Source organism: Chrysochloris asiatica, unplaced genomic scaffold (genome assembly GCF_000296735.1).
Source record: "Chrysochloris asiatica unplaced genomic scaffold, ChrAsi1.0 scaffold00017, whole genome shotgun sequence".
NCBI classification, from domain to species: domain Eukaryota; kingdom Metazoa; phylum Chordata; class Mammalia; order Afrosoricida; family Chrysochloridae; genus Chrysochloris; species Chrysochloris asiatica.
Window position 1 is genome coordinate 31,700,162 of NW_006408535.1, and position 12,940 is coordinate 31,713,101.

The 12,940-nt window shown below is 38.7% G+C and overlaps 1 protein-coding gene across 1 annotated transcript in view; it reads right to left on the reverse strand.

Moving 5' to 3' along the window:
- RPGRIP1 (retinitis pigmentosa GTPase regulator interacting protein 1) overlaps positions 1-12,940 on the reverse strand; it is a 97,895-nt gene that overhangs the window by 33,600 nt on the left and 51,355 nt on the right. The window contains 4 exon segments of the mRNA XM_006835541.1: positions 657-757; positions 6,862-6,994; positions 10,674-10,868; positions 11,173-11,357. Of these exon segments, the coding sequence (XP_006835604.1) occupies positions 657-757; positions 6,862-6,994; positions 10,674-10,868; positions 11,173-11,357 (614 nt within the window).

Below are 12,940 nucleotides of genomic sequence, written 5' to 3' on the forward strand. Positions count from 1 at the left end.
AAAAAAAAAATTGAGGCTGAAATGTTTAATGTTGTTGTTTAGTGCCATAGAGTCAAATTACAATTCATAGCAACCTTGTATAACATTTCTGAGGCTACAAATCCTTATGGCAGCAGAAACCTTCATTTTTCTCCTGTGGAGCAGCTGGTGGGCTCAAACCACCAACCTTGTAATTAGCAGCCCAGTGCTTATCTTACAGAGTCACCATGTCTGAAATGTTTAATAAACAATTGTAATTACAGGTTTTATAGCTTTAAAATGCTTGACCCAAAACAGTAGAAACAGAATGATTTCTCTGTCTCCTCCCAGTAGAAACCTTTCCTCTCTTTCAGACTCCACCTTCAACTGTAAACCCATTATTCTGAGGTGGATGTAAAGGGCCAACATTCAGGCTTGGCATGAATCACAGAACACAATGAAGGTTATTCGAACAAGAGGAGGGTCTCAGAGAGAAGAGCTGAAGTGAGTCCTCATTGACACCAAAAGAAGAAAATGATCCTTTTATCCTGATGTATCAGTAAACTTTCATTCATTCTCAATGTAAATTTAACTGAAAAACTTGAATTTCCCATCATGTTCATTAAAATCAGATGTGGATTTCGTGGGGATTGGTTCTGAAGCACATTAACTATCATTACTTATCGTATGCTACTTACTGCCTTAGGACATTTTTGAGATATAGGTGTCACTACGATGTCATCATTATCTGTAGTTTGAGCATCACTGACTTCAGAAGCTTCTTCATAGGACTCTTCACCTGCTAGAGAAGAAATTGGAGTGAGGTAACTATTACAAAGCACCCTGGTCAACCTAACAAAAGACCTAGTACACAGATGGCCAGCCATTACCTGGTTACTACTTCTGAATATCAAGATTTCTGCTACATTTACTCAGAATCGAACCTTCTTTTTCAAAGGTCCTGTTATATGGAAGGTTGCCAAATACAAAGACCATTTCTGAAAAGGAATAGTGGAAAGAAGTCAGGGAAAGAGGGAGGGGGAAAGAGAGTGTGTGAGTGAAAGAGAAAAAGAGATGGAGGAAGAAAGGAAGGGCGGGAGGGAGGAAGTTGAAAAGAAAAATGGAGGTGGGAAGGACAGAAAAGGAAGTTCATCCTTTTGTAAGGGCTGGAGGAAATAATCAAGCCAAAGTATTTCTTTATGTATAACCATGGTATGGCAGATTGTGTTTTCCAAAGATAGCTTCAAATAGTATCTCCCATCTCACATTCTCTTCTTACAGTGTGACCTTAAAATTCCTTTCACTGAGTGGTGGGGTCTATGTCCCCACTCCTTAAGCTGAGATGGAGCTTTATGGTTGCCTGAACCAAAAAATTATGGTGGAAGTGATACAAATGACTTCTGAGGCTGGAATATAAACCTGCTACACACCTCTGACTTATTCTTTTAGGACTCTCATTCTTGGAACCTACCCACTAAGCTGTGAGGAAGCTCAAGCAACCTACAGAGGTCCCAGCTGAACTCCCAGCTGACAGATAGAACCAACTTGCCAGCCATTAGAGTGGGCCATCTTGAAAAGAGATCCAGCAGCTCCTAGTTGAGCCGCCCTATCAAAAGTTTCCACTATACGTTGTTCCTCAAGTGCCACATTGAGGACCACTGGGAAGTCACCTTATTCATAAGGTCTTGCTTGGCTGAGTGAAGCCCCGGATCTTCTGTTTTACTATAGGGAATATAACACCCACAGGGAGATGTGATGTCAACTGGAGACCAGTCATTCAGGGCCCCAAACTATTTTTGTCCCAAGTAACTATAGGGTTTTTTTGTTTTTTAATCTTTTGTTTTTTATTGGTATATGATATTTTGTTATGCAAATATGCCATAGTTAATTGATCTCGTTTATTGCTGATGGCCATCCCGTATGTGCCACAGCAGAACTGTGCTGATATTTTGGAAGTAGTTCACCAAGGCTTTCTTTCAAGAAGTCTCTAGACTTGAACATCCACCCTTTCAGTTAGCATCTGAGTATATGAGTCAGAACTGACTCATGACAAGTGGTGAGAAAATTGTTGAAGGGCATCTGTGTTGCTTATTAAATAACACGTAACATCGTACATACAAAGATAAATTACAAAGTATTGCTACTAGGGTTCCAGTTCATACATGCACTGGTTTATTCTAAACATAAAGGCGTTCAAATATGTCTCTGTGATCCATGGATGACTGCAAAAAAGTTTTCACTTATACTGCAAAAGACACTTATACACTTGTCTTAATCGCATTAGGGCGCCTTCAAAAAAATGTCCAATAAAAACAGTAGCTTCCAAGATATCTGTTGGGCCATTTAAATTCAAGGCAGAGAGGTCAGCTCAGAAGGATTCCACAGGGGTAATCCTGATACATTTTCTTGAAGAATACAAGGCAATCACAGGGATTTAATGTTGTTAAGTGCCATGGAGACAATTCCAACTCAGTGACCCTGAATAGGGTTTCCTAGGAGTGGTTGGTGGATTTGAACCACCAACCTTTTGATTCAAACTGACCTGTGGCCCAGCGCTTATCCTACAGTGCCACACCAGGATTCCACAGGGGCTATTAGGAAAAAGTTTTAATAAAATAGAAAACTTCATTGCTGAGAAAAGGGCCAGCAAAGTTACACTGAGGAATTTTCTTCCATCATGACAACACACTTGCTCATTCTTGAGGAATTTCTAAAGCAGACCTTACCCTATCTACTCTACAGTCCTATTCTTGCCCCCTCAGACTTCTGTTTTTGTTCTCAAAACTCAAATAACATTTCAAAGGAACATGATTTAATTTCATCAAGGATACCAAAACTGCCATTTTGACATGGTATAAAAGAAGTATGCAGAGTTCTCTGAAAAAGGGTTAGAAAGTTGGAAACACAGGCTTCAGAACTGTATAGACCCAGATGTTGAGAAACCATAGCTTCACATCTCTATATTTTTGTTAAGTTTTCTATGATTTTGTAGTAATACTTTTGGACTTACCTTCATATAAGCAAAAATATCTGGACTAAATTCCATTTGGTCAAAGTATGCAATCTGTTATATTTTTATATTTTTCTGTACATGGTTTCCTAATTTTTAAATTAAGGATATTGAATCTAAGTTTATGATTGATATTGTTCTGCAAGTTTTTAGGGAAAACAATAGATGGATTGTTGTTGTTGTTGTTAAGTGCCGTCGAGTTGGTTCAGGCCCATAGAGACTTTGTATAGGGTTTCCAAAGAGTGGCTGGTAAGCTTGAAAACCATCAACCTTGAAATTTAAACAACTTTGCAAGTCTAGCTCATTAATCCACAGCACCACACCAGGATTCTGATGGTTGGCTAGAGAGGTGGATATAAAGATAAATATGCTTATATATGTTTGCTGAAGCCAATTGTTGGTTATAATTTTTTTTCCAGTTCTCTCCATGTTCAAACATTTTCATAATAAAAATGTTGGAGGATAAAACCTTCCATGGCTCACTAATAGTAATTTAAGCAAAAGGACAGATACTTAGACAGGCAAAAAATTCCAGTAATGGAAAGAGCAAAAATCCCATCAGGATTTAAACAATAGGTGCTTAATACAAGACCTAAGGAAAATGAGAATCTCTAATTCTTTTTACATATCTTATCAATACCCATTTGTGAGTTTGCCTATAATCTGGGAATATTCTCTAGGAAAGTTGATATCAATACATGCAATTGTCCACTTGGCTATTACTACAGAAATATTATGTATTTAGACTAACTATAAACTCATATTCACTCTTTTATCACTAATTTACTGACCAAAATACAAGGATGCTCACAGTCTAGGTCACTGAGTATCCTTTTTAGTGTCAACTGTGTTACCAATTTTCTATAAGACATTCAGAATCCAAGTTACCCATTGCAACAGTATCTTGGGTTCTACAGCCATTAAATTGGAGTCATGTCAAGTGTAGTACAAAGAGTAGTACAGCCAGAAGTCAACACCCATGCTCTCAGAGACATTGTCTCTGATGTATCTTGCTTAGTTTGACCTTTGACCCCTCTTTAAGTCTTACTCATGTGTCCATCCAGTAAGACACAAATGTGTTGCTGATTTGCAACTCCTAAACACTGTATAGTGCTTTAGAGTCTACAAAGTATTTTCGCATACATACTGTCTTTAATGCACACATTATGCTTTTTATTTCATCAGTAGCAATAACATTATTTTATCTTATTTTGTTGTTGAAAATCTACACAGCAGAACATACACCAATTCAACAATTTCTGTATGTACCATTCAGTGACACTGATGATATTCTCTGAATTGTTCCTCCCCCAATTAATAGAAACCCCTACATTTTGTATCTGATTTCTCTAGGTGCTGTCATTGCTTTGATCCCATATAGATACATTTTTTAAAGAAATTTAAAAAAAATTAGTTTTGGGGAGTCTTAAAATATTCTCTGTGCTCCCCTCATATTTAATTAAATGTAGCTTAAAACTTCACATTGTATCCTTTATATCTCTTTTCCTTTTCTTTGTATTATCCATCTTGTCTCTTCTTGCTTCATTCTAGATATTTTCAATTCTCTCTTCCGTTGTGTTTAATTTCCTTCTAACCTATCTGTCTCTTATAAATTTCTATATTAGCACTTGTGTAATTACTATTGATTCAGTCCCAAGTTTGTGGTGACTTTTGTAACTATTGAACTATTGTAATATTTGATTTATGGGAAAAAAACCTTTTTTTTATTATTAGGCAAAATCTGACAAGAAATCAGATATTGATACCTTCTCAAAGTATCTTATCATTTGCTGTTGTTGTGAAGTGCCATCAAGTCAGTTCTGACCCATAGCGACCCTGTATAGGGTTTCCGAAGAGCAGCTAGTGAGCTTGAACTGCCGACCTTGCAGTTTCAGCAGCTTTGTAGTCTGGTGCGTTAACCCACAGCACCACACAGGACTCCATGTTGTTGTTAAGTGCCATGGAGTCGGTTCCAACTCATAGCGACCCTGCACAGGGTTTCCGAGGCTGTAAATCTTTACGGGAGCAGAATGCCTCATCTTTCTCCCGCAGAACCGCAGGACTCCATTGTTGTTGTTATGTGCGGTGGAATGGATTCCAACTCATAGCGACCCTGCACAGGGTTTCCGAGGCTGTAAATCTTTACGGGAGCAGAACGCCTCATCTTTCTCCCGCGGAACAGCTGGTAGTTTCGAACTGCTGACCCTGAGGTTCGCAGCCCGATTCGTAATCACTAGATAATTAAAAAATTATACAGGGAGAAAATGCTGTCTTTACAGTGGGAAAACTTGGCAGATGCCTTTTTAACTAAGTGAGGAAAAATACCAACACTAATAATGGGACAAACTGACATCACATATTTCCTAATGTGATGCAGTGACGACATAACATTATTTCTGTGATGATTGTTGTGAAGTGCCGTTGAGTTGGGTCTGACCCATAGCGACCCCATATAGGGCTTCCAAGGAGAGGCTGGTAGGTTTGAACTACCGACCTTGCAGTTAGCAGTCCCAGTGCTTATACTACAGCACCACACCAGGATAACCTGAATATAAAAAATTCATAACCTGAATCAAATTATGGAAAAACAGCAGAGCAACCCAAATTGAGGCACAATCTATAGAACAACTGGCCTAAACTCTTAAAAAATGTCAATATTATGACTAAGAAAAGCTAAGGAATTGTTCCAGATTAAAGATATGCCTAAATGCATTGCATGATCCTGGATCCATGGATAAAAGCTAAAAATAAACTTTCAAAATTATTGTGACAATTGGCAAATTCTGAATATGGAATGAATATTACATGATAATGTATCTATGTCAAATTTTGTGAATTTTATAATTGTACTGTGGCTACCTAATGGAATTTCCTCTTTATTAGGACAATAAATACTGAAACATATAGTAATAAGGGGCATGGTGTTTGCTACTTAGTCTCAAATACTTGAGAAAAATCTCCAAGTTTGTGTCTGATAACTCCAATATCTGGAATCCTAGAGGAAATCATGCCAGCCCTTGCTCCTGTAGTCTTGTTTGTTGTTGTGAAGTGCTGTCGAGGCGATTCTGACCCATAGTGACCCTATACAGGTTTTCTGAGGAGCAACTGGTGAGCTTGAACTGCCAACCTTGCAGTTCAAATGGCTTTGCAGTCTTGTACGTGTCCCCAAAGTAGAGCTCTGCCTCACAGAGCAAAAGAAGCTCAGAATGGTGCTGGCTTCAGGGTCTCAGAAGCGAGACTGGGCAATTAGCCAGGGTTCCTACCCTGGGATGATGCCAGATGCAGAGTTATATTACCCCAACAGTCCACCACAAGCATACTGAGGCCTCTTCAGTGCCTTCTCCATACTGGCAATGTCCTAGGGATAATATTCCAACCATCTCCTTGATATGCACTTTGTTGGTTCTTTAATGCTTTTAGGAAGCATTAAAATTGTTTTTTAATATACTAACTTTAGCATTTTAGTTGTCATCAATGGACAATTGGTCTGAATGACCTAGTTAGCCATTACTATAACCTGAATTTAAGTTTACTGTTCATTACAGGACAAAGGTTTACCTTGATTTAAGAAAAACTTGCAGTAACATCACAAATGAATCAATCACACTCCTATTTCTTTGTAACTATAAATTGCAAGATCTCAAAGCTACAAATAAAAAAAATATATAACTAAGTTAGCTTGATGCAAATATAGAGAAAGTTTTTGCATATGAGAATTGCAGCCTTGGTTGGCCTAACCGTCATGCTTGCAACATAAACTATGCTTAGGGTCTTCTTAAGTATTCATTTTCCATAAAAAGCTTAGTATTGCAAGATGAAGGAAGAAAGTAAATAATTGGCTTGATAAAATAATTGGATGATTTAAATAGAATTAGATTTTTAAAAGACAATACCATTCATAGGAGGTTCCTTCTGTCTCAATGCTGTGCAAACTGATGTCATAGCTTCTTCCTTTTGCTGATTTGTTTTTAAATCATTGTCTGTGGAGATTTTAAGGTCTGAGAATTTCCACTCAGTGTAGTTCATCTGTCTCAGAACAAGACAACAATACTATTGTTGGTAATATCTTGACTTTTCTTTCTCTCTTTTTTTGTAATAAATTAGCTATTTTTAATTTAATATTTATTTAAAAATAAATACAGAGTCAATAGATCTTCAAATTAAAAAATAAAATTTAAAAACAGATGTTAGTGGATAAAAGAGCTATATGTGAATCCCAGAATTATAAAGGTTATCAATGAAAAAAATAGGGACAAATTTAAGGGCACACATAGACTACCATATATTGCGAGAATTGCACACACAAAAGAAGACAAAATAGATGATCGGAACATACCAAAAATTAGAAACTTTTGTGCATCAAAAGAATAAAAAGGGAGCCCACAGAATGGGAAAGTTTTTTTTAGCAATGACATATCAGACAAGGGACATATTTCTAAAATCTATAGGAAACTACAACACCTCTACAAGAAAAAGACAAATAACCCAATTAAAAAATGGGCACAGGACATGAAAAGATACTTCAACAAGGAAGACATTCAGGCAGTCAACAAACATATGATGAAATGTTCATGATCATTAGTCATTAGAGAGATGCAAAATCAAAACAACAATGAGATACCATTTCACACCAGCAATAAGTTCAAAAAAGCAGAGGATAATAAATGCTGGCAAGGATGTGTTGAGACTGGAGCCCTCTTACATTGTTGGTGAGATTGTAAAATGGTCCAACCACTCTGGAAAACAGTATGGCGCTTCCTCAGAAAGCTGGAAATAAAAATACCTTATGATCCAGCAATTCCTCTACTTGGTATATATCCACAAGAAATACAAGCCATAACACGAGTAGATATATGCACACCAATGTTTGTCACAGAACCATTCACAATGGCAAAAAGATGGAGACAGCCTAAGTGCCCATCAATGGAAGAATGGATAAACAAACTTTGGTACATACACATAATGGAATATTATGCTACCTTAAAGAATAAAAGGAAGCTACAAACCACCACATAACATGGATGAACCTTGAGGACATTATGCTGAGTGGAATTAGTCAGTCACAAAAGGACAAATAACGCATAAGAGCATTATTGTAAAAGTTTAAGAAAAGATATACCCATACTAAAAGAAAATAAGCAAAACTTTGTTGGTTACCAGGAGTGGGAGGGATGGGATGGCAGAGCTCAGGGTAAGAGATAGGCACATCATAGTATGGGTGTTGCGGAGGGCTATACACAAGAAGGGGGAGGAAGGTGGAAGAAAAAAGTAGCTAAGGGGAACACTTAGCACTGGTAGCGTAGTGGTTATGAATCGGGCTGCGAACCTTAAGGCCAGCAGTTCAAAACTATCAGCTGCTCTGTGGGAGAAAGATGAGGCGTTCTGCTCCCGTAAAGATTTACAGCCTCGGAACCCCTGTACAGGTTAGCTATGGGTCGGAAGCGACTCGAAGGCACTTAACAACAACAAAGGGGAACACTGAGGCAGGTATGCATGGCATAAACCTTGTATGCTCAACCTTGGAACAACAGGGCTCTGTGATACAGGGATCGAGGTATAGTCTAAATGGGTAAAAGAGGAAAAATAATGTTTAGATACTTGATTGTCTTATGAATATTGGTTTATGTTGCTTACTATTATAAAATAGACACTTGAGTGGTATAGAAAGGAATATCAGGAAATATGATTACAGAAAGCTTGTAAGCCTGTCTTCGGCCTATAACTGATTAGAATACCTAAAAGGAGTTCTAGAACTTGCCCAGTGAAATAGGCCTCTTACGGAGCCTTTGCAGTGTATAGGACCTTAGGTGGAGCCTGAGCACCATCCAGAACCTTCTGAGGTGGTCCATTCCCACTGGAAAGGATAAGAAGACCAGCCTGAAGCAGTTAGAAGAACAGAAGATATTTCTTGAAAGAAAGACCAGCAGGAAAAATCCAAAACAAAAACGGCAGTCTGATTGGCTACTATAAGAACAAGCAAGTTGTTCGCTGGGGGGCCATCAAGGCATACAATCAAGTCCCTTCAGAACAAACCCCGCTTCCAGACTGAAATGCAAAGGGAACACATGAGCAGGCATGTAAGCTTGCTGGTGACCATACTGGTCTACTTGTGAGTGGAAGTGAAGAAAGACAGCAATGAAGATATGGGCTGAGTTCAACCACATTCCATAGACTCCCATCGACCTGGAGATAAGAGAGAAAAGAGGAGGGGTTGGTTGGTCCGAAGTGTGATGGGACCTAGGGACTCCTAAGCCCATGGACAAGGACATAGCCATGGAGGGCTACAACTGAGAGTGAAGTATCCAGCTGATATGAAGTGAGAGGAGACATACAAGAACATGCAAACTAGCAGATAATACCCATTTGACCTAGCTATGATGGCTTGATGATCAGAACTTGAATAGTGGAAGATAAAGAAATTTGATAAAGGAAACAAGTGTAAATTGCTACAATTTGAGGAACTTGACCTATGCTTATGGATGTAGGAGCTCAAAGTACCAAGTGAGAGGAAAGAAGTCTTCACATTAAGGATCAAACATATCCCCTTTGTACACAGGGTAAATAGGGACAAGAAACTTAGACATTGGCTACCTAAAATGGGGGGGTGGCTATAAAGGCACGAAGTCACTGGCTTACAAGTTTTCAAGAGTGTGCAAGGGAAGCCTGAATCCCCACTGAATAGGTTTCATCTTGTCTAGACAGCTCTGGTGAAAGGAGCTGGGGATAAGATTCTTATGAATCCATAGTGAGTAATTGTTATCATGGCTAATTTATACTGTCACTACTGTAAAAGTAGAAGTTTTGTAACAAAAAGTGGGGAAGTAGTTATCTTACATTCCAGGAACAGAGGACCCTAGGACCATCAAGGGAGAGGAGAATGAGTGGAATGTGGGACCCTATCCAGAGAAGCGTAGACACCAGAGATGGAGGCAGAAATGAGGACATAGAGAGATACAGCAGCTGAAGACTCATGCAAAGAGAAAGACTGGCTGCCAGGAGGCAGACTTGCAGAATGAGCCATTGGGTTGTTGAAATGATTATATATTCCTGAATGTTTTTGTGTACATAAAAACAACAACAACAAAACACCAGAGGGAACAGAAGCAAATACTACTGAATGAAAATGCATGGAGGGGATTGCAATCATTGCAATGAAACGAAATACGGTAGGATGAGTGCAAAACTGATGTTCTCCCATGTAAACTATCACTCAATTCACAATAAAACATAAAAAAAAAAAAAAGATGTTAAGTGATGGTGGGGGGTGTTTAGGTGCTATATAGTTACTTTGTTCAAATTTTCTATGCAGAAAAGGTAGTATCCAGCACAGAATAGGTGCTCAATAAATATGAGAGGACTTCAAAATTTTCATGGAAAAGTAGAGCTAAACGTTAATGAAAATTTTCCATAAATTTTTTGAAGGCCCTTCATACTTGTCCCTTAATTTTTTCCACTTTGAGTTGAGGTGACTAGGTGACTCAATGGTACTAGAGTTCTCAGCATGAATTGGAGAATATATAATCTGGTGAGTTAAATGAAATGGAAATGAACAGTCTAGGGTTTATTAAACTACTTATATTTGGGGAAACATGTGCTACCCACAAACAGCCATCACTATTGCTTGTTTTGTAAGCCTACTTTTGCTTCTACCTTGAGAATAACACATTTGGGGTCACTGAATTCTTCAGGATTTATATGATTTTACCTGTAATATATTTCCATTAAAGATGCTATGACTGAGGTACTCCATTCTGTTCTTTCCCTGGATGCCTACTCTTTTGCCATGTTTTCTTCTTGAGTAGCTCTCAATCTGGTGTTGCTTTTCCTTTCTTTCTTTCATCTGAGAAGATTTTCTCTTTACTTGAGACTCAGTGAGAATCTCAACAGATGCTATCTGGTCCTAAGTAAGAAGGATCAGAAACAGTAGTACAAGATAATAGCTTTACCATCTTTCTACTCAAAAAAAAAAGGAGTTTACTAGCTAGAATTTGATGCCATTCATTCCTTGCAAATAGCTGTAAGACACCATCTCTCTACTCCCCACAATAAAATCCAGGGTTTCGTTCCATCAATAGTTTCATATCACTATGGGATGTAGATTAAGTTCATAGAATACATCACATTCAGAGAAGGAATTTCTTTCACTCCAATTTTAATACTGTTTCCCTCAAATATGCTCCGTAAGATTGGCAGATACATTCTACCTGGGAATGAAAGGAAGTCATTTCCTCTTCAGATAAGGTCTCTGAACTGTCCTTGATGTCATTCTCCTCAGTATTAGCTTCTGTTTTCAGGACGTTCTCTGGGGGCAGGTAGTGAGACTTCCAATCTAGTTTCATTTGAATAGATCCACTGGGTTTTCCCACAGGGTCAGTGAGGTTAAAATCACCTGAGAGATTCACAGACATTAATAGAATCTAACCACATAAAATAGGAGAAGCAACTTTAATCAATTCATACCTCAGTCTTGAATTTCATATATAAAGGAATTGATTGATGGGTATTCTCGAATTGCACTAGACCACAAGGTCGATTTGAACCTCAAGGGGACAATTCAAACCCACCAGTTGCTTCTCAGAAACCCTACACAGGGAACTGACTTGAAGGCACTCAACAAGAACAACAATCTTTACACAATTACATTGTGTGGTCTTTGTCTTTGGAGTCCCTAGGTGAGTTTGACGTGCCAACTTTTCAGTTTGCCAAGTACTTTATTTTTGCACCACCAGGGTGCCTTGCTGTGGTTAAGTGCATGGAGCTGGTTCCGACTCATAGTGACCTTGTATAGGGTTTCTGAAGAGTAGCTTGTGGGTTTGAACCACTGTCTTGTGGTTAGCAGTTCAGTGCTTATCCTATGGTGTCACACCAGGGCTCCTCTGTGGGTACCTTGATAATTGATTGATGTTAATCAATCAAACAATTATGATGTTAATACTCTCAGAAACAACATAAAATAACAGTGTTAGCATGCTTATAGGGGAAGATGTATAAAGAGAGGAATATAGCTTGCTTGTTATCAGTCACTCTGCCAATACGCTTACTGTTACCAAGTGTCTAGTCACATCAGCAAAACTAGCAGCTCGACCTTCAAGTCGTTCCTAGGTCTAAAATAACAAAAGCCAAGAAAACTTAATGACAAATGGCCAAATGTCAGGCTTCTAACTTGTAACAGATGGTTTGCACTACCTCTCTTCTTTTGCAAAGGAGGAGTTGTGGGTAGAAGTGTCACTCCGTTTTTTTAGTAGCCATAGTATTGAGAGGAGTGAGGCCTCACACGATTCTTAAATATCCAGACTCTGGTTAAATATGATTGTTACTGGCTACACCCATATATGTTATTGTTGTTGTTAAGTGCCATCAAGTCAATTCTGACTCATGGTGACTCTGAATCTGGTGGGTTTGAACTGCTGACCTTGTAGTTAGCAGCTCATCCAGTAAAAACATAAATACTCCTTTCAGGGCTGCAGCCAGAGGACCGACCACTCCTAGGTGCATCTGGCAAGTCTGGGGATGAAAGTAAGGCAAGTAGTATTTAAAAAAAAATCCCAAGAAATTTGCCTTTGTCTAGAGTTGGCATGGAAGTATCTCTAACATGTATCTGAAGTTTAAAAGAAGCCAGAGAACCTGTTAAAGGGGAGTGTTAAGGTCAAAGCTCACCAAATGTTTAGTCAGGTACTAAAAAGCAAGGTTTTTGTTACTGTTAAATACCAGTGAGGGAGGAACAAACAAGATGGCGGATTGGGCGGATGCATAGCAGAGAGCTCCACCAACAACAACACATAATACCCAACCAAGTAGGATCAGGGGATGGTCCCAGAACTCTGAACCACATATAAAAGAATACTTAGAAGGTTGGAAGGCTTACAGCTGGGGAAATTTGTGGCAGAAGCAAGAAATCCATTGCTTTCTAGTCTGGGACGCTCGGCTGCTCCAGGAGCCGCCATCTTGGGTGAGACCACGTGGGGAAAGGAT